The sequence below is a fragment of the Antennarius striatus genome, chromosome 2 (genome assembly GCF_040054535.1).
Source record: "Antennarius striatus isolate MH-2024 chromosome 2, ASM4005453v1, whole genome shotgun sequence".
NCBI classification, from domain to species: domain Eukaryota; kingdom Metazoa; phylum Chordata; class Actinopteri; order Lophiiformes; family Antennariidae; genus Antennarius; species Antennarius striatus.
In genome coordinates this window covers 15,470,594-15,490,000 of record NC_090777.1, presented here as the reverse complement: position 1 = coordinate 15,490,000, position 19,407 = coordinate 15,470,594, and the positions used below count along the sequence as shown (strand labels likewise).

Here is a 19,407-nt window from a genome sequence, read left to right as displayed (position 1 = left end):
ACAAACAAAAGATCTACTGTCTTTTGTTACTGTGGGATTACTGACATTTTCATTTTCTGGTTTCCATGGCAACAATTTATATCTAATCTTAAGAAAAGAGTGAGGTTCATTTTTGAAGCACATGCAGCCTGTGTATTCTCTACTTGACAAGTTGTACCCAGAATTATGAAAAGTATAAATGTGGGTTTGCTTTTATTTTCTAGCTGACTGCCACATAAAAATAAAACTTTTTATTGAGTCCTATAAATTCCAAGATTCTGGATCATGAGATCTCAAACATTACTCAGAGTTCTTAAACATTACTCAGATCAGGATGTCATGTTTGGTAGATCTAATGGACTTGTAGTCATGACTCATGCTGACAACATTTCCTACCCCTGACCAAACTGTTTACGTTAACACTAAAATTAAAAACCTGTTTTGTAAAGTACATAAGTAGCAGGATTATGTTACCACAGAGAGAACTAATGACGCTAACAAAGTAGTTAGAGGAAAAGAAAATCTATTTTTAAACAGAACAAATTGTTGATTGCACTGAGAAGGGATGCAAATGACATCACACCTATCTGCTCCATCTTAAATTTGTGTGTGAGGCAGCAAACAGAAGTGAAGTGAAGGAAACACTCATTATGTTGAGGCGATGAAGCTCATGTCAGTGTGTTTTAGCGTGTTTAAATATAAGCATCTTTGTATTGCTGTAGCTGCTGTAGTACATTTGGACTCAAAAGCATTTGGATTCTAATGAGAGCAGGTCTGAAAACTTGTTAAAAAAAAAAGCAACAAAAAAAAACAAGAAACAAACTCAAGATCTGAAAAGTTTCTGTTTTTCTCTGAACATACCGATGGCATCTTGTGTTCTGAGAATAACCCAGTTTCTGAGGCGGACCCCAAAGTGGTACAGCAGCAGCAGCAGCAGAAGTATGACGGCATTCTCATGGTGGAACAGGGAGGTGGTCTGTTTCTGTATTTTGGAAAGTCTCTTGAGTCTCAATGTGCAGTGGATAAAAATCCACGGTATCATTCTGGGTGGAGCTCCAACCACAAAACTACAGCGTACAGAGGTCGCTCCAGCTGGCTGGAAACTTCTGTCTGCTGCACTCATGACTGAAAACAGAATATTTAGTCAAGTGTAGGCTCTGAATATTTCCTCTTTATTTGGTTCTTTAATTTAATATAATTTTAATTTAATTTGCTTAATTGTAGTTCTATTTCCATTCATTTATTTATCTCAGACGCCAGACAGTGGTCATAACATTTCGTTGCGGAGCTGAATTGTTTTTGGGTTCATTTGAGATTAGTGCACACACATAGTTCATTTCACATGTAACCAGTAAATATGCCCCTGAAAATTGGTGAAATAAGTATCTCAACAATGATCTTCATTTTTAAATTCGCACATAGTAAAAAGCTTAAGGCACATTTCCTTTATTGTGTAATTAAAATAGTCAGAATCTATTCCAACTCACTTCTGTGGCTGAGAGAGAAAAAAGACCCTCCTCCCAGACTCCAGTTTAATGTAATATACTATAATGTAATATACTGTACGTGTCAGTCATCTCAGATGAAGGAAAACACCTTGATACGCCAAGACAGCCTTTCTTTCTGTTCCGTTTATAAAAGCTGGGCCCAACAACTGGAAGGTTTAACTCAGACACTCAGTCAAAATCCTAAACGGGGTTTGACGTAGAGCAGAAGGGATGTGTTGTGGTGAGGAATAAAAGCAGCACATTCAACCAGGCTGGACGTTGGCTTGGAGCATTTTCAATAAATTGATGCATTCAAGCTGAAAAGCCTTAATAACTCAGCTCTTTAAACAGTACTTCGCTTCATGATTAAATTTACTTTTGCTTCAAGGGCTTTATAGTGGATTAAGTGAAATCATCAAAGATATGCTTGACTTATGCTTTTATACACAAAAATAGATGGAAAAATTCTGACTTTGATGAGTGACAGTTTTGCTTGTTTCTCTCGTTTATCCTCAGTGATATTCTGAACGGTTCAGCAGTATGTGTTTATCGAATGGAGGATGTGGTTCGGGCTTTTAAGGGAAACTTCCTGCACAAAGAGGGACCTCAGTATAAATGGGCAGAGTTTACGGGAAAGGTACCCTACCCACGACCAGGAACTGTAAGTCAATGCTGAGAAAGAAGAGAAAAGGTCGTTTTTAATAAGTGCACCGACCAATGAAAAGTAATCCCAAGCATTTTTCTTACTTTGTCTCCTCTGTTTCTTCATCCACCAGTGTCCCAGCAGTACATATGGAAGTTACAGCTCAACCAGAGAGTATCCTGACGATGTCATCTTCTTCAGCAGGACTCATCCGCTGCTGCAGGTTCAGCACTTCTTTTGATTAAATTACACAAATAAAATCAAATTAGGTTTTGGCATTCTCTCTCTATATATACTGTATGTGAATTCTTAAAAGAGAATAGGAAAATAAACAAGGCAGTCAGAGACTGCATCATCCTGCGACACCCCTGAATTCAGCATTTTACCTTGACCTACACATTTTTGTCACTCTGGCTTCCTGAAAATGTTGCTTTTTGTTCAGTGATTATATCTCATCAGGTTTCAGAGATGTGTACCTAAAAAGGTATGCAGTGCGCTGTCGTTCCTCGCGGTTAATGCGTTCCAGGAACCACAAGCGATTAACGAATTTCACGATAGAGCGACAAACTATTCATCTTTATATTTTATGGTAATTCAAACGTTTATGAACCCTCCCCACCTGTATTACCTTTCCCCACACTCTTATCGACTGTTTAGAGCACTTCTGTGTCTCATGGAAGTCCAAGACTCACGGAACGTAGTGCACTTCAAGATGCTGTCAGCCAATAGAATGCGCGTATGGTATCACGTGACTGCCTTTCAAAAATCCATGTTGAGCACAAAAGTTGAAATTTCACTTTGTCTAGTTTTCTCAAGGTCAAAGTCATCAATTCATTTCTGTCCCCTTTGCCGACCGAGTAATGTGCTTTTTATTTCATCTTTCTATTTGCAACGGTCGTGAAGATATTTGATGGACTAACGGACGAACTGACAGACAGACGGACGAACAAAGAAACACAATTACAATACATTATCGCTTCACAGGATGTAATAAGCAGCAGTCCCCAGTAGAGGGACAACAGTAAATAATAAATATGAACAATTCGATTAAAGTCCTCAAAGAAAGAAGTCAGTCCAACTTTCTTGTACTGTAATAGTTCACAGAATACTTCAAAAATATTTTCACTGTTTCAGGAAAATGTGCTGCCGCTTGGTGAGCGTCCCCTTCTGGTTAGAGTGGGAGTTCCCTACAAGTTCAGCAAACTTGTGGTGGACAGAGTGGAAGCAGTGGACAGCACCTACGATGTCCTGTTCATCGGCACAGGTAGAGTGTGGACAGTGGACATTTTCCACTCAGTTCCCTCTTCAGGATTGTGTGCTTGTTGCTTAACCTCTCAGGAAAACCCCTTTTTCCACAGACTCAGGCCTCGTGTTGAAAGCAATCCATCTACCCAGAGAACACAGTCAGAGCCAGGAGGTCACTCTGGAGCAGCTGCAGGTCTTCCAGGTATAACACAAACATGATGTCATCTCCAAACTGGAAACTTTTCTCAAGTTCCAGCCATTACTGCTATTTTAAAGCAGTTTCCATTATAGGGAAACATGCGGAAAAATTTAATTTTGTTTTTCAGCTTTTTAGATCTTTTTTGGGGGGCCTAACCTCATACACTGAACCTAACCTACAGCATTTTAAAACAAGCTTTCAGCAGTTTGAAATCATGTACTTAAAATTGTACAAACATCTCCTCAGACCAACTATAGGCTGCTGTCCAGTCTTCCATTCCTCAGTAAGATGCTTTAAATGTTTTGAGGTAAATGAACTCCTATTTAATGGACGATAACATCCTAGATGAGTTTCAACAACGAGAGCACAGAGACTTTCTGGAAGAAACAGCGACATCAGGGAGGATTCAAAAGACAACAAGATCTGTTTTAGTCCTCTTAGATCTAAGTACAGCATTTGATTTGATTTACTGTGAAAATCAATCTGGAAAGTTTCAACCTAATATGGGCAGAATGTGTCTGACAAAGTGACATCTGTTGTGGGTTTGCACAACATGTTTATTATTGTCACTGCATGTGGTGCCACTCAGTGATGTCACTTATGTGTTTCCCCTTTTGTATAAATAAGACTCAGCTGTTCATCTCTGTTGAGCCTCATGGTACTAATGATGACACAATGACAGAGTCCACTACTATCTCTCTTTGGTAATTAACAAATGAAATAGAATGTTTAATTAGGACAAACCTGAAATTTTCTAGTTGGCCCAAATGTTTTCTACAATATGTAAAGCACGCATCAAGTGAGGATGTAGGTATTTCATCCTATGTTTTAATGCTGACTACTAATGGAGTAACCTTTAGTTTATCAAGATAATGCTTAACTAAGGAAATAGTGTTCCTCAGTCGTAATTTCAGTGTATTGGCTTTTGCCCTGAAATTCACTAGTGGAAAGTAATCCCGATTGTTTCATGCTTCTTTTTTCTTTCTTATTCACAGCACAAATCACCAGTGACAGCGATGTCAATCTCAAAGAAAAAGGTAAGAGATGAAAGAGGCAGAAACACATTTTTAAACATGAAAACTCTAGACACACACACACACACACACACACACACACACACACACACACACACACACACACACACACACACACACACACACACACACACACACACACACCTTTACACTTGCCAGTCATCTCTTCACTTTGTATCTCCAACGACAGCTTCATCACCAGTTTCTATGGTTACCCTTCCTCAGTCAGAGCAATAATAAAGAGATACAACACACACACAAATGAACACACACAAACACATGCACGCAAGCACGTACACACGCGTGCGCGCGCGCACACACACACACACACACACACACACACACACACACCTTTAAACTTACGACTCATCTCTTCACTTTGTATCTCCAAGGACAGCTTCATCACTAGTTTCTATGGTTACCCTTCCTCAGTCAGATCAGTGATAAAGAGATACAACACACACACAAATGAACACACACACACGCACGCACGCATGCACGCACGCACGCACGCACACACACACACACACTCATCACTCATATTGTTACAGTGTGAGCAAGATGTTAGAAAGAGAGTGAAGATAAATCTGGCTCAGCTGTTGTTGTCAGTCTGGATCTGTTTAATGGGAACAAAATGACTGCTGTCTTCACTCGTAGCTCATTCTCATTTATTATGTTCCTATTTCTTGTTTCTCTTTTCCATTTCCATTCTATTTCTATGTCTGCCACCTCCGTTAGTGGTTGTTTGTGGGCTCCAGGGAGGGTGTGTCCCAGCTGGGCCTGTACCAGTGTGAGCTTTATGGTCAGGCGTGTGCCGAGTGCTGCCTGGCCAGAGATCCTTACTGCACCTGGGACGGCCAGGCCTGCAGCCCCTACATGCCCACTGTACGCAGGTAAGACCTCCATCCACACGACTACAGGGAGTCGACATGAACATTTAAGGAAAAATACATGGAATTGATCTTCTCTTATCACTTTTAAACCACATTTGGTGATAGTGGGACATCATAATCCAGATCTGTTTCATCATAGTTCAAGCATTAAATGTGTTTTCTCAGTTGACTAACATATGGTTCCATTTCAAAGCAAAATGAATAGACATATTTCCATGATACTTTCCAGTGATTACACCTTTCTTTTAGTGCCACCATCATAACAACCAGTCATTATTTCCAATTTGTAGACACAAAAGCCAGTGGTACAAAAGGCTGACCAATGTGGACTCAAGTGACGACGACGATGAGGATGCAAAAGAGAATGAAATTTAAATGTATTTCTATGTTTCTGTAGCTTCTACTTTAGCACCACCAGCAGGACAATTTTACAGCTTAGCCCAACTTTCATGAGGGTAAACCTGTAACTATGGTAATACCGTAGGGTGTAATAAGCATTGCTACCTCTTGACAAACCAACAGATTGTCACTTTTGACTGTAATTTCTTTTTACACAGGAGGAATGCTCGTCATTTGGGGGAAGATGAGGATCCGCTGACTCAGTGTGTCAGACAGGGAGGTGAGGAGATTATTTAGTTCAGTATAGATCATTCAGTCACGGTTGTGTTTGTTGCTCTGGTCATGTTTCTCTGCTCTGCGCTCCCTTCCCCGCTCTGCAGTGCTAGAGCGTGGCAGGAGTCGGGTCTGGGCTTGTGGGCAGAGCCTGGTCTCACACCTGAGACCAGGCCACCTTTCCCCTTTTGTTCAGTGCTGGAAGATTTCCAAGTCATGCACTCTGTGTCTCGCCACGTTGCTGACCTTGTCTCCTGCCACGCGCTTCAACTGCGAGCTTTCGTTCCAGTGATTCTCTTGTTTTTTGGTCTTCACGAATATTTCCCTGAGTAAGGTGATTTTCTGTTGTTACTTTATTAGTTAAATTATTCCCTCGAAGGTGATTTTCTGTTGCTACTTTGTTAGTTTAGCCTTTCTCTAGAAAGTGATTTTCTGTTCTTACTTTGTGCTTAATAAACTCTTTGCTCTCGTACTCTGCATCCGGGTCCTGGCTTTGCTTTTGCCTCACGGCTCATAACCCATTCCCTTCAATCACTTCTGAAACATCTGTCCTCAATGCAATCCACGGCCTTCCAATGAGTGTTCCTTCACCGTCAGATGATGGTGGGGTAGTTGCTTGGACTCCAAACAAACACTCCCACAATGAAATCCAACACATGAGAGTCAGTTCCTCAGGACAAGACGTAGCAGTGACTCCATCTGAAAGACAAACAACGCTCGTTTGAGGATAACAATCGACACACTGTGTGCACTGAGGACAGATGGTTTGAGAGGGGTGTGAAAGCCATCTAGAACAAATTGGAACCACTATTGCTAAATAGAGGTGGAGTCTACACCCCCACCTTTCACTCACAGATAATACAGTCTTAGTGTCTCTCCACAGAAAATTTCACCACCTTTCACACTTTGAATTGAGCGCAACTGAGAGTAATGCTGATAACTCACATGACCTCCCATTCAGCAAACAAACCACTTGTGTCTTTTTTTTATGCACAATACTGCTTGTGACTCTACCGTCAACGTGTGACCTTAACAACTCTCAATGTGTTCAAACATCTGAACTCACCACCAGTCAGAACTGAAGAAGAGGAAAAATAAGTCAGAAAATCAAACAGAATTATCCAACACGATCATATCTCTAAAGTCTCACATCTCTTTCTCACCTTCAATTAGCTGGTCTACAGGTGGAAGCAGAGCAGAGGGTGATGATGGTTGCTGAGGGCAACAGCACCTACCTAGAGTGTCTGCCCCGGTCCAGACATGCCGCAGTTAGCTGGTACAAACAGGCTGGAGAGAACAGCCCTGAACTCAACCAGGTACACACACACACACACACACACACACACACACACACACACACACACACACACACACACACACACACACACACACACACACACACACACACACACACACACACACACACACACACACACACACACACACACACACTGAACTTACTTTACTGAACTTACTACCACAATATAAAACTGGTGCCTCCCCCCCTCCAGGTGGTAACAGGTGACCAGGTGGTCGTGATCGAGCGGGGCGTTCTGATTCGTCAGGCTGAGCTGTCTCACAGCGGGGTGTACCACTGTCAGGTGGAAGAGCACGGCTACCACTGGACTGCAGTCACAGTCCGCCTGGCTGTCTGGAGCCTCTCAGCCAATCGCCTCCTCGCTTCGTGGTCAAGCCCGTCCTATCAGAGCACAGGAACCAAGCCCTGGTATGAGGATGTGATGGCGCTAATTCATCCAGGAAACCTCGGCCAACACTGCAGAGCACTCGGATACCGGCCCCCTCGCAACCATCGTCGCCACGGTGACATCAAGGCAGAGCCAAAAAAAGAGAAAGAGAGGGACGAGAGGCACAAGCATGGAGGAGGAAGAGGAGGAGGTGGAGGACGAGCAGTTGGGAGAAAGAGCAGGAGCAAGCCACAGCAGAGGGCACCAAGAAGCGCTTGAATGTGTCGTGGAATACCTGGAAGACACATACACATGGTCATGTCCCCACTAAGACACGCAAACAGACATTCATACACTGAGACAGAGACATACTGTGTGTACAGAGACAACAACATGTGCATGCATTCATCTACACAGATCCTTTCATTTCAATGGCAATCACCCTACAGTAACAACTGAAGTATGTACAGGGGGATGTAAAGAGCAAAGGCTGTTGGACTTGGATAAAAAATTGTAAAGTACTGTACCTGAGCTGCATAGCATGTTGAGTGAAGGATGAATGCCATGTCCAAATAGCTGAGCTGCAACAACCAGATGGGTGATTTGGAACATCTACAAAGAAAAAAAGTTTTATTCCTAAAGTAGATATAACATAAAAAACATTCAGCCTTGTGTGCTGCCTTCTAAGTCCATACTGGTGGCTTTGCATGGTCTTGCCCTATAATTTAGGAGGACTAAATCTGTGCCAATTTTTCTACAGACCAGAACAGATGTTTTACATTGATTTTCTTCCTCCCAGAGAGTAATATAGCTAATTACACTTTAAAAATTAACTTACAGAAACTTTCATAATGCTTGAGATATGTTATCCATAATGGAGAACATGTTCTCTTTTAAACATGTTCTTCTTTTCTCTGTGTGTTCATTTCAGTTTTCACAGAGACTCCATCTTTGATTTTCATCAAATTGAGGTTAGATCAAGCAAAATCTCCGCTTGTAGTTTGGAAAGTGAAAGTAAGACAACAAACATGGGGGAAGTTTGGTTGCAATTTGATGCCTCAAATGTCAGAGCATCCTTGAACTCATCATCAGACACTGGTCTTGAAACGTTCTGTTTTCACTGGCTACTAAAATTATTTTTAATTTTCTCTGGGATCAAGTTTGTATCCAATCATAAGCTTTTTTTTAAACATTTTTTTTTTACAGTTTATTCTCACTGAGGATAAAAAAAGGGTTCATCTTCCATGATAGCTTTGTTTTTTTCTTCAGATGGGTGAGGTCTCAATGCAATGTTAATGCCATAAATGTAGAAAAAGCTGACACCAGCTTTTAGTGGTACATCTTGTATTCTTTACTGACATAAGGCACTGATCATTTTACACCTAACAAAGGGTTTAGCAAAGGTAGAGGGAGAAATGCTGCATTGTCATGTTCTGAATCATATCCTGGTGTTGTTTAGTTTGTCTCTTTGTAAGAAAGTGTACAGATTTAGGAAATATGTTGTGCTTATTGTTGTGCAGGACACGTCTGAACATCAGATATAGAATTGCAAATAATTGTCCACACTTTTGTTATCCTTTGTGAGTTTCTAAAAGAAAATATGTGTAGCCAATATTATAACACATAAAAAAAAAATCAGAAGAATATTTTGAGTGTCTTTAACGTCAATCTACACTTTGTGTCTGTCAAACGAAACAGCTGTTTATACTGTAGCTTTGTTTTTTGTGTTTAAGAAGATTTTTCCAGCAGTGTTTAATACGACATGGACAAGAAAACAATTCAAGGAGGAGTGAACATTTATTTAACTGCTGAGAGACTCTACAGAACAAAATGTTTCTCAACCTGTGGCTCAGGACTTGGAAGAGATTAAAATTGTGTCGCTGGTCTCGTAGCTCCAGCTGGTAATGAAATCTAGCTGTAATTAATGAAGCAGATGCAGTAATAAACAAGCCGTTATTGTACAAAACTTGGACGTTGAGAAAGTAGTTAACAGGGGTGGCGTTATAGAAACTCCTAGGAGCAACTTCACAGAGTTTTCAGGGCGGTATATTGTAATCTGTTCTCAATGTGAAAGTGTTCATGCAAGCAAATGTGTTCCAACTCTATTTAACTTTATTGATGTTGGTATTTATTTCTATAATCTCGAGTGAAACTGCTTTATTAAGCAGTTGTGAGGTCAGATATTTATATAAAACTCCCCCAGCATCAATTGGACCATGAAGTCTCCCTTATTTGACATTGGTGTGTCTCCACTGATCTGTCGTTGCATGCATATACAGTATCATATGTTTGTGCCAAAACATTTTAGTTTGCTTTTTTTGTATTTCTGACTGCTATCATTTGTTTATGTCGTTTAAACATTCCAGTCACATTTGCAGAGCAGATCATGGCCTGCAGCCAACATTATTTTTGAATAATTTGGCTCATACTGCTGTCAAATCAAAGAAGAGCATCCTCAGCTGAACACAAATACAACAATTAAAATGTGACAACATTTGAGATCTGTTTCTCTTATAGTTGAAATCAAAGCCAAGCTCAGTGTACATAGTGATCGAGTCAATAGAGGGGGTTGCATTGAGGGTTAAAATATGTAGTGTTACTTACTTTTCAAAGATTGACGCTAAACAGGGGAGACGAAGTCCAGACGAAATGAAAACATTAACGTCCTAATCGTTTCTATTTATATCCATCGATTACTACAGTCTGGGTTTACTGGTCAAGTTTAGGTGTGTGTGTGTGTGTGTGTGCGTGCGTGAGTGCGTGTGTGTGTGTGTGTGCGTGCGTGTGTGCTTGTACAGTTTGCACCAGTTTGTTTGTGTTTGACATGGATGGAATCAGTTAGAGCAGCTGTAATGAAGTTTCAGAAGCCAAGTCAGTAAATCTGCCATCAGACAATGTCGATACTGTAAGAATAACAAACTGGGACGCCGGAGAGCAGAGACGGCCCGCAGACGTTTACTCTGGACTCAGTCTTTGGCTTCATGCTTTGGCCACATGAAAGCGCTAAGAAGATACATGCTACTTCTTGAATTTGTGTGTTTGAGAAGAAGGTTTTTGAGGGAGTGTGCGGCTCTGAGTAATTGTGGAATGTTTGAAGTATGTAAGTGTCGGGTGAAGCAGTGTCTCAAACATGATAGGGTTTGTAGGCGAGTGTGAGGCTGGCTGGACAACCTGAATGAAATGTCTTACCTTATAATACTAACAGGATTTACAGACGTTTAAATTTTCCAAAAATAAAAAACGGCAAAACGTCAATGTCATTGCATTATATGTTGATGAACCTCAAGAAAATGGTCTCGGAAAACAGTCACATTATTGTTATAAACACTGAGCAAATTTGATTCTGTGCAAGAACACAAGCCGTGTTCGCCAAAACACACGCCCTCAACTCAACATGAGGCTTTTTTCCCATCAAACTGTGAGAAATTGTTTCCAGTTTAAGAGTTTAGGAGTAAGAATGTACAAAATCCAGCAATATAAAAATCTGAAATGGATTAAGCTTTATGGACCCTGGTTTGTGGTTATTGTGTAGATATGAGTGTGTAATAGTGTATATTTGTATCAGATCCAAATGCCACACAAGCTGTCCTGCAGGATATTTTTATGACTATTAGAATTCCCCTCAGAGATGAGGACTCTCATTCATTACGACAACACAACGTGTTTCACTGTTTGCTTGTTTTCATTTGAGTGTTTCTTTTTGTCCACGATCTTCCACTCCTTCCCAGACGGAATTAAAATGTCTTCTACTTAACTCCTGTTGTAAGTGGAGACTTTGTATTTCTTTTTGTAAATATGTATAAATATCTGCTTCCAAATGACAGTTTGTGTTGTGAGGTTCATTGCAACAAATGTGTGCAGTTATTTATTCTCATTCAAAGACATAGATATACACAAAGGTGCATTGCTTCATTTTTCTGGTAAGTTGAAATTAAGATAAGTCTACTCTCAGCTTTTACTGTTAGCCGCTGTAAGACAGAGTACATGTGTGTGAATGAGAGGGACCCAAGTGGAAGAGTGAGGTTACAGGGAGAAGAGATCAAGAAGGTGGAGGATTTTAAAAGTCCAGAGCAATGGAGAGTGTGGAAAAGAGGTGAGGAAGTGTGTACAGGCAGGATGGAACGGGTGGAGAAAAGTGTCAGGTGTGATGTGTGATAGAAGAGTTTAATTTTCTGCCGCTGTATCCACTGTAGTGGGTCACGGGGAGCTGGAGCCTATCCCAGCTGGCATAGGGCGTAAGGCAGGGGACACTCTGGGCACAATGCCAGTGTGCCACGGAGCCACAACAAAGACATACAACCAAGCACACACACACTCACTCCTACGGGCAATTTGGGACCAGCCAATCAACCTGAAGCGCATGGTTTTTGGAGGTGGGAGGAAGCTGGAGAACCCGGAGAGAACCCACGCAGACACGGGGAGAGCAGGCCAACTCTGCACAGGGCAGGACTCGAACCCGAACCCGCCATGTTGTGAGGTGAAAGCGCTAACCACTGTGCCACCATGCCGCCTAGAAGAGTTCCAGCTAAAATGAAAGGAAAGGTGTACAAAACTGGTGAGACCAGCGATGTTGTTTGGTCTAGAGACAGTGTCACTGAGGAAAAGACAGGAGACAGAGCTGGAGGTAGCAGAGATGAAGATGCTGAGGTTCTCTCTGGGAGTGACCAGGAAGGATAGGATCAGGAATGAGTACATCAGAGGGACAGCACATGTTAGAGGTTTTGGAGATTAAGTCAGAGAGGCCAGACTGAGATGGTTTGGACATGTCCAGAGGAGAGATAGTGAATATATTGGTAGAAGGATACTGAGTTTGCAGCACAGACATTTATGTGTTTTTTTTTGTTTTGTACTTTGAGGCTTTTTCAAATAAAAGCACATCAGAAAAAAATATCAGTGACTTTAACCAAGATCTTATTCTAGTTTTCATGCACTGTTTCTGTCTTTATTTAATGTTTAATCAAAGTAGAGAAAGAGCCCTTAGCTAGCAACCCCTCGAGGTAATGCTTCATACATACCCCAGTGTATCCATAAATTTTCTTGGAGACAAGACGATTGTAAACTTCTCATCTACAGCCTTGCTGCTGAAGCCTATCCCAACCAGCTAAAGGCGGGGTAAACCTCTAAATGAAATCATACTCAGAGCGGTGTCATAATCCTTTTGTCCTCTGTTGCCTCTTACCTTGGAATTAGCGTCTCACGTATTTTGATAGATTAGAAGGTAGAAGGATGCTGAGTTTTGAACTGCCAGGCAGGAGGCCTTGAGGAAGACCAAAGAGGAGGTTTATTGATTTATTGAAAGAGGACATGAAGGTAGTTGGTGTGAGAGAAGAGGATGCAGAAGACAGGGTTAGATGGCGGAAACTGATTTCATGTGGCGACCCCTGAAGGGAAAAGCCGAAAGGAGAAGAAGAAGAAAACATGGTTGAATCATTTTTAAGCGCTTCAAAATGTCCGTTGATGTGATTAAGGGCTTTATAGATAAAAGCTGAAAGCTGATCGATTAAAATCTTTGAGTATTTTTCTGAAGACTCATCCTCTATTGTACAAGTTCAGCCTGCATTGATATCATAACCACAAAGTGGCTTCTAAAGATCACACAATTTATTTGAGTGACTGTACATTTAAAAAGTAATTCATCATTGAGGAGCAGAGATTCAAGGTCTGTCAGACAGCTGTTTACATTTAAAGAGTCAGACCAACTTATGTGATTAGAAAATCACTTTTTAAGATGCAAATGTGAGGTTACATTACAGGGATTCATTCCAGTCCAGCTCCATAATTTCTTTTACATGCTGTCCAATACTGTCATCGCTACAAAACGGTGAAACACCAAACATCTATCCATCTCTGCCAATGTGACCACACACTCATTAAACACTCAACAACTGTTGTATTCTGCTGAGGACTCTGACAAACAATATGTTCCAATCAAGCCAAAAACCGAGAAGACTTCACTTTGGTTCCTTTCATTTTCAGAAGTGCTGTGCATCATTTGTTCTGCTGTTTCAATCTGAATGTGTTTTATTCTGAGATTCTCTTTTTTAAGCATAATCACAAACAATAATCTCCTTCAGGGAACTAACTGAACAGTCTAAATAAGTATACAGGCATGGGATCTCATTTATCCATGTATAACATGATATTCATCATAATTCAACCATTTCAGCAGTGTTCATTGAAGAGGTGGACCTCTCGCCCTTTATAACATTCATTTCAAGATGTCAACAAAGTCAGTCCTGTTGCTGTGTTTGCATTTTAAAGTGTGCAGCTGCACTAAAATTGTCAGTGTTTCTTTTCCATATATATTAATGTTAGTTTTCTGTGATCATGCAGTCATCTACATTTTCTTGCTCTAAAATTTCCAGACAGTAACAGTGTTTTAAATGTAACTGATATCCCGTACATTCCATGAAAAACTTTCAGCCTTACTGTATGTGTATCAAATTTACAATGAAGACCACAAAGTGAAAGGAAATGAGGCCATTGCTTTGTCGTATTTTCTTAGGAATGAGACATTCCTTTTCCCGTGTTTCCCACTGGCTGCTCCTGCCTGACAGAATAAATATGATACTGTAATTATACTGCAAAGACTCCCATATTATAATTGTAATATTGCCAAAGGGTACCACATAGTTTTGCAAACCAAGCCTGATTTCAGGAAAGACCTTTTGACTGACTGGTGTCAATATACAAGCTGAGGTCTCACAAAAGGTTCTCTAAAAATGCTATTTTTATTTTTGCATGTGAGCAGTGGAAACATGTTCTTTTCACATCACTTTTACTTCAGACAGAAAGATTTGAATAAATGTGTGTGTCCTGAGAAAAAACGTGTTCAAAAGCAGCAATTTGATGATCGTTTATCTTCAGAGCAACAACACAAGATTTTCATCAAGCCCCAACATTGGATCAAGTTTGTTTTTTTCAAGTATTTTCCAATTTCGTACAAAAATATTCAATAAGAATTACATTTCTATCAGCCTCAGCAGCTAAAATGCTAAATAGTGAATGATATGAACTGAATCACTTTTGCTGACATCCATCAGCCCTTGTTTAAACAGCTTTGATGGCTTGTGCTAACGTTACCATGATCAAGGTTAAAAGGTCTGCCTATTTTGACATTGATCTTTGCGAAAGTGACATCATTAGTTTATTTATTGACAAAAGATGGTGCTCATATAGAGCAGAGTTCATTTTACCTCATGAAGGTAGTGGGATCCCTGGGATGCACTTCAAGAAACATTTGTGCATCCCAACATGACATTTATGCATTCCAAAAGTAATAACAGAATATATGGTAGAAGCATACGCAAGGATTGAGTTTTGCCTGTAGTACAATATAGAAACTAATCAAACTGTTAATTTTAATGTTTTTATTAGAGGAACAGGAAAGTCAGAATGAACCAGGTGTATTATTTGAAGTACATAATTAATCAGGGTGAATCCATATCAGCGCCATTATATAAATATACGGCAAGCGACAAGATAACAAGCCAACATTTCACATTTATTTATCACGAAATAATCTCAAAAATCATGTCATCATCATCAGATCATCATCATCAGAAGAGGAGTTCCCTGTGAACCAGGCTGGGGGTGTAATTATCCCCTATAATTACAAATCAATGTTATAACTGCATTATAACTGCAAACTATACAAGCCCCTGTATCATACCAATCAAGGAGATAACCCCCCAAAATCTGAGGAAATTGTTGTAAATTAGTAACATGCCCCTGGGGGAAACAAACCCAATCAATTGACTTGTCTATCACTTTTGATATTGTTTACTTTTTGCGAGTAATTGCATGATTATCTGTTCATAAAAACATTTATCCAATACCTCCAGCAGCTCCAGACATGAATTAATTATCCACTAAACCTTGAGAATTCAGAATAAATACTATACAATGGGTTGTCCGAAAATGATCTTATTTTCAAATCTCTTTCCAAATCATCTGGGGTGAAGTGCTCATGACAGATTCTTGGATATTTGGCCATTTTGACCCTGTTTATCCTTGCTTTCCACTGCTCTTCAATCTTTCCAGAAGGTATTTTGAAGAAAGATAGGTTCTTATCTTTGTGTCTAACTCCTATGTTGTTGGATCATCCATTCACCTCACAGGTAACCATCACTTTATTGGGTGTCATCGATGACACATGACCCCACGTGACGGTGGTGCTGCAGTGCAGATTTTAAAGTGTCCTGACTCGACGGATGATGCCAGACATCAGAAATTATTTTCATTTTTATTTTATCATAATGATAAACAAAATATATATTATTTTAAAATGAGTTTCCTGTCCCTTTAACAACATAACTGTTCAAGTAAAAAGATTAAAAAAAGTAAAATTCTAAATTAGCTTTATTAAAATATTAAAGCCTGGTAGCCATTTAAAAAGAACAGTTTTAGAAGTAAAGAAAGATGTAATCGAGGTTTTTTTAAACTTTTGCTTTTCACTCAATAGTTTTCTTTGCCTTTAATTCATATACTGTATTCTCCTGTGGATACTGCACCAAGCCTTCCCCACATACATTTCAAAACATAATGGCAATTTCCGGGTTTGAAATTTAAGTGGAGAAAAGGAAAAATTGTGAATATTTTTGTTGAATGGAATGGCATTTAAAGCTTGCATTCCAGATGCTGTCTGACGATCGTGAGTCCCCTTCAAAAAATATGCGTCAAAGACAGAAGGACGCACGCAAACGAGAACACTGCATAGAGTTGACACCCTGATTCATTGGTTGGTCCAGTTTGATTGAACCAAACGGTTCTCAGGGAAAGGAACTAATTTTGCTGTTGCACAATGCCTCCTTGAAAAAGACAAGAACTGTTCTGACAACAAGGAGGCATATCTAAATTTCAGAACTGCCTTTTTATTTTGTGGCCTCAAGTTCCCTCAACAATTACAACACAACATTTTGGGAAGCACACTGAACAATATACAATACAACTAAGCTTCACACTTAAGTGATGCATACAAGGAGACTATTTTGACCATTGCCAAATATAAAGACCCATCTACCCTTCTGACTGTTGTCAGAGTACTTCCTCAGTCACAAAAAGTTCTTTTCATCATTTTGCTCATAAAAGGACTTCTTAGTATAAGAACTCACTGAATTGAATCCTTTTCACTAAAGGTTGCTCATGTTTAAGATTGACGTTTACAGCTAATTGCTCACGTGTTTTGCTGTGAATCTCAAACTAATTGCACTGGGTAGTCGAGGTCATCATGGTTAATGAAATATTCATATACTGTTTATTTCCACAAACACCACTGCTTGATGATGCCATCACCAGTGAAAGTGAGCAGAATTTCATTGTTTTTTTCTTAAATACATTTGACACCATACATTTCCCTCAGTATAGAAACATAATAGAATGTAAACATTAAAATGTTTAGACAGATGACCACCTTAGAATTAGAAACACCTGTAATTATCACACTATGAATTCCACCTTGTACATTTTTTCATACAACTCTGATTAAATGATCTTGATGATGTGGGCAGCACGCCTCACAACTAAAGGGTTCATGGCGTAATTCCAGCTGGGGCCTTTCTCTGTGGAGTTTGTATGTTCTCACCGTGATTGTGTTGGTTCTCTTTGGCTTCCTTCCACTTTCAATAACATGCTACTTAGGTGAGAAGGTCTCCCCAAATTGACTGTAGGTGTGAGTGTGAGCATAAGTGGGTGTCGTGTGGCCCTGTGATGAACTTGTGTCATGCTCAGGCTATAGCAAAACCTGTGGCCTGACTTTGTATAAGCAGCTTCAAGAAGATGGATGGATACATGAAGAATGAACGAACAAACAAATAAACAAACAAACAAAAGAATAAATTAACCAACCAACCAACGAATGAATGAAGCACATTCAAGCAAAACACTGATTGATAGCAATTAAGAAGTGTATTGGAGTTTTTGATCAATTGTCAGTGTCCCAATATCAGCTTTGAGGACAGCTACCCTATACTGAGAAGTGATGAGGAGCTCCTGAATGCACCATTATTGTTGGTGTATTTGAGGCTAAATTTTCTCATTTAAGGATAATGTTGAACTGAGATGCAGTTGTGTTTGTGGTTTATTGAAGTATGATTTACAGGGTTAAAAGATGTTTGTGGTTGCCACTGATCAGTTTGTAGTCCTTAGCTTTTAATATGGAAAGCCACATCTGTCTGTAGACCATTAATTTCGATTGGCTTTGAATTCATTATTTCCCAAATGCTGCCTTTCATGTGGCGATCACATGTCTTTAAAAATAGCTTCCTTTTGACAGCACGCTAATCAAAAAGAAAAATACAATCTGGTGGGTCTCTTGTTGGCTAGTGAATGGTGTTTTGAGAAACTCTAGAAACCATTGCCTCATGTTAGAGGTATAATTTTCTTTAGGTACATTTCTTGGGCTTTGAAGTCTAGCACAAGAAGCAGAGGAACAAATGGGAAAAAAATTGCTAAATCTCACCGAGAGAAGGAACATCAACTCTGGTTTGGATGGGACTGATTAGAGAGTTTATAAGATCTCTAGATGTGGTTATATTGTGGTTTTAAATCTGTTTTCCCCTTTTACTTTAGTGTTTGTCATTTCTGGCCACATCAAGGACTTTTAAAAGCCACAGATTCTGGTCCAGCTTCCCCTCAGGAGGTAAACCTGATTATTATCGTACCCTCTCCAGGCTGTTCTCAAAACTCAGAACACATTCAACAAATCCATCCATTGTTTATGAGATAAGCAATAAGAGCCATTTTAAACTAACTTAACATAGAAATTACTGTAAGTAACGCGTTTGTCTGAATTTGTCTTAATACACACACAAAATTCATTTGAATCACCACTAAAATTGTTGTTAATAATTTGATTTTGTGAATTCAGCCTGTGAGCATGTGCAAGTCACAAGAAGGAATCTTATTACGTCTATCTCAAGAACAATTATATTATTATGACTCTAAATGTAATAATGGTGGGAAATTGTTCTTGTCATTTGGACAACAGAAATGATTTGTTAGTCGATTTCTATGCAGTATTTCTATTTCGGTGCTTGAAGCATCACATTTGTTTTCTTTTTAAATTCTGTTAATTTTCTTTGTGAAACTTTTTTATATGATCATCTTACCTCCTGAAAAGAATGTATCTGTGCAGTGAAAAGCTGACCAGAGGACTGCTGTGTGACGTAATATTATCATTCAGTCCCACTGGAAGCAGGAGTAGTGCACAGCTAGAGCACCACCAGGTTGCTCACAGAATAGCAATGAACAACTGTGCAATGCAATGAATGATGGAATTCCGTAAGAATATACTGAATTTTACAAGTTTTGTTGGGTTGGTTTTTTACTGTTCAGGCATAACTCAGAACTGTGCCGAATGTCTAAGTTGTCCACTGTGCCAACCACTCCATTCAAGAGCCCCCCATTAGGTGGGTCTTATTGTTGATACTTTGTTCAGGGCATTTCCCCTGTAATTTATACTGTATAAAGGAAAGAAGCACCATGAGTCAGTGTTTGCCTGTGATGAGGTAGTTACCACACTAACCATTATCTCAGAAGATGGTGCATACACATAAGCTATCAGACATGTATGCACTGGCTATAGAGAACTCTTTGCAACTGTGGGGTGGCTTAAGGATGACAAGTATGTA

At 39.7% G+C, this 19,407-nt stretch overlaps 1 protein-coding gene across 1 annotated transcript in view; it reads left to right on the top strand.

Moving 5' to 3' along the window:
- Positions 1 to 11,600, top strand: part of sema3h (sema domain, immunoglobulin domain (Ig), short basic domain, secreted, (semaphorin) 3H) — a 53,920-nt gene extending 42,320 nt beyond the window's left edge. Inside the window, exons 10-18 of the mRNA XM_068334629.1 lie at positions 1,983 to 2,127; positions 2,243 to 2,332; positions 3,244 to 3,373; positions 3,468 to 3,556; positions 4,549 to 4,590; positions 5,326 to 5,480; positions 6,038 to 6,099; positions 7,266 to 7,408; positions 7,604 to 11,600. Of these exons, the coding sequence (XP_068190730.1) occupies positions 1,983 to 2,127; positions 2,243 to 2,332; positions 3,244 to 3,373; positions 3,468 to 3,556; positions 4,549 to 4,590; positions 5,326 to 5,480; positions 6,038 to 6,099; positions 7,266 to 7,408; positions 7,604 to 8,056 (1,309 nt within the window). The 3' untranslated portion in view covers positions 8,057 to 11,600. The remainder of the gene's footprint in view (positions 1 to 1,982; positions 2,128 to 2,242; positions 2,333 to 3,243; positions 3,374 to 3,467; positions 3,557 to 4,548; positions 4,591 to 5,325; positions 5,481 to 6,037; positions 6,100 to 7,265; positions 7,409 to 7,603) is intronic.
- The last annotated feature ends 7,807 nt before the right edge of the window (positions 11,601 to 19,407 follow it).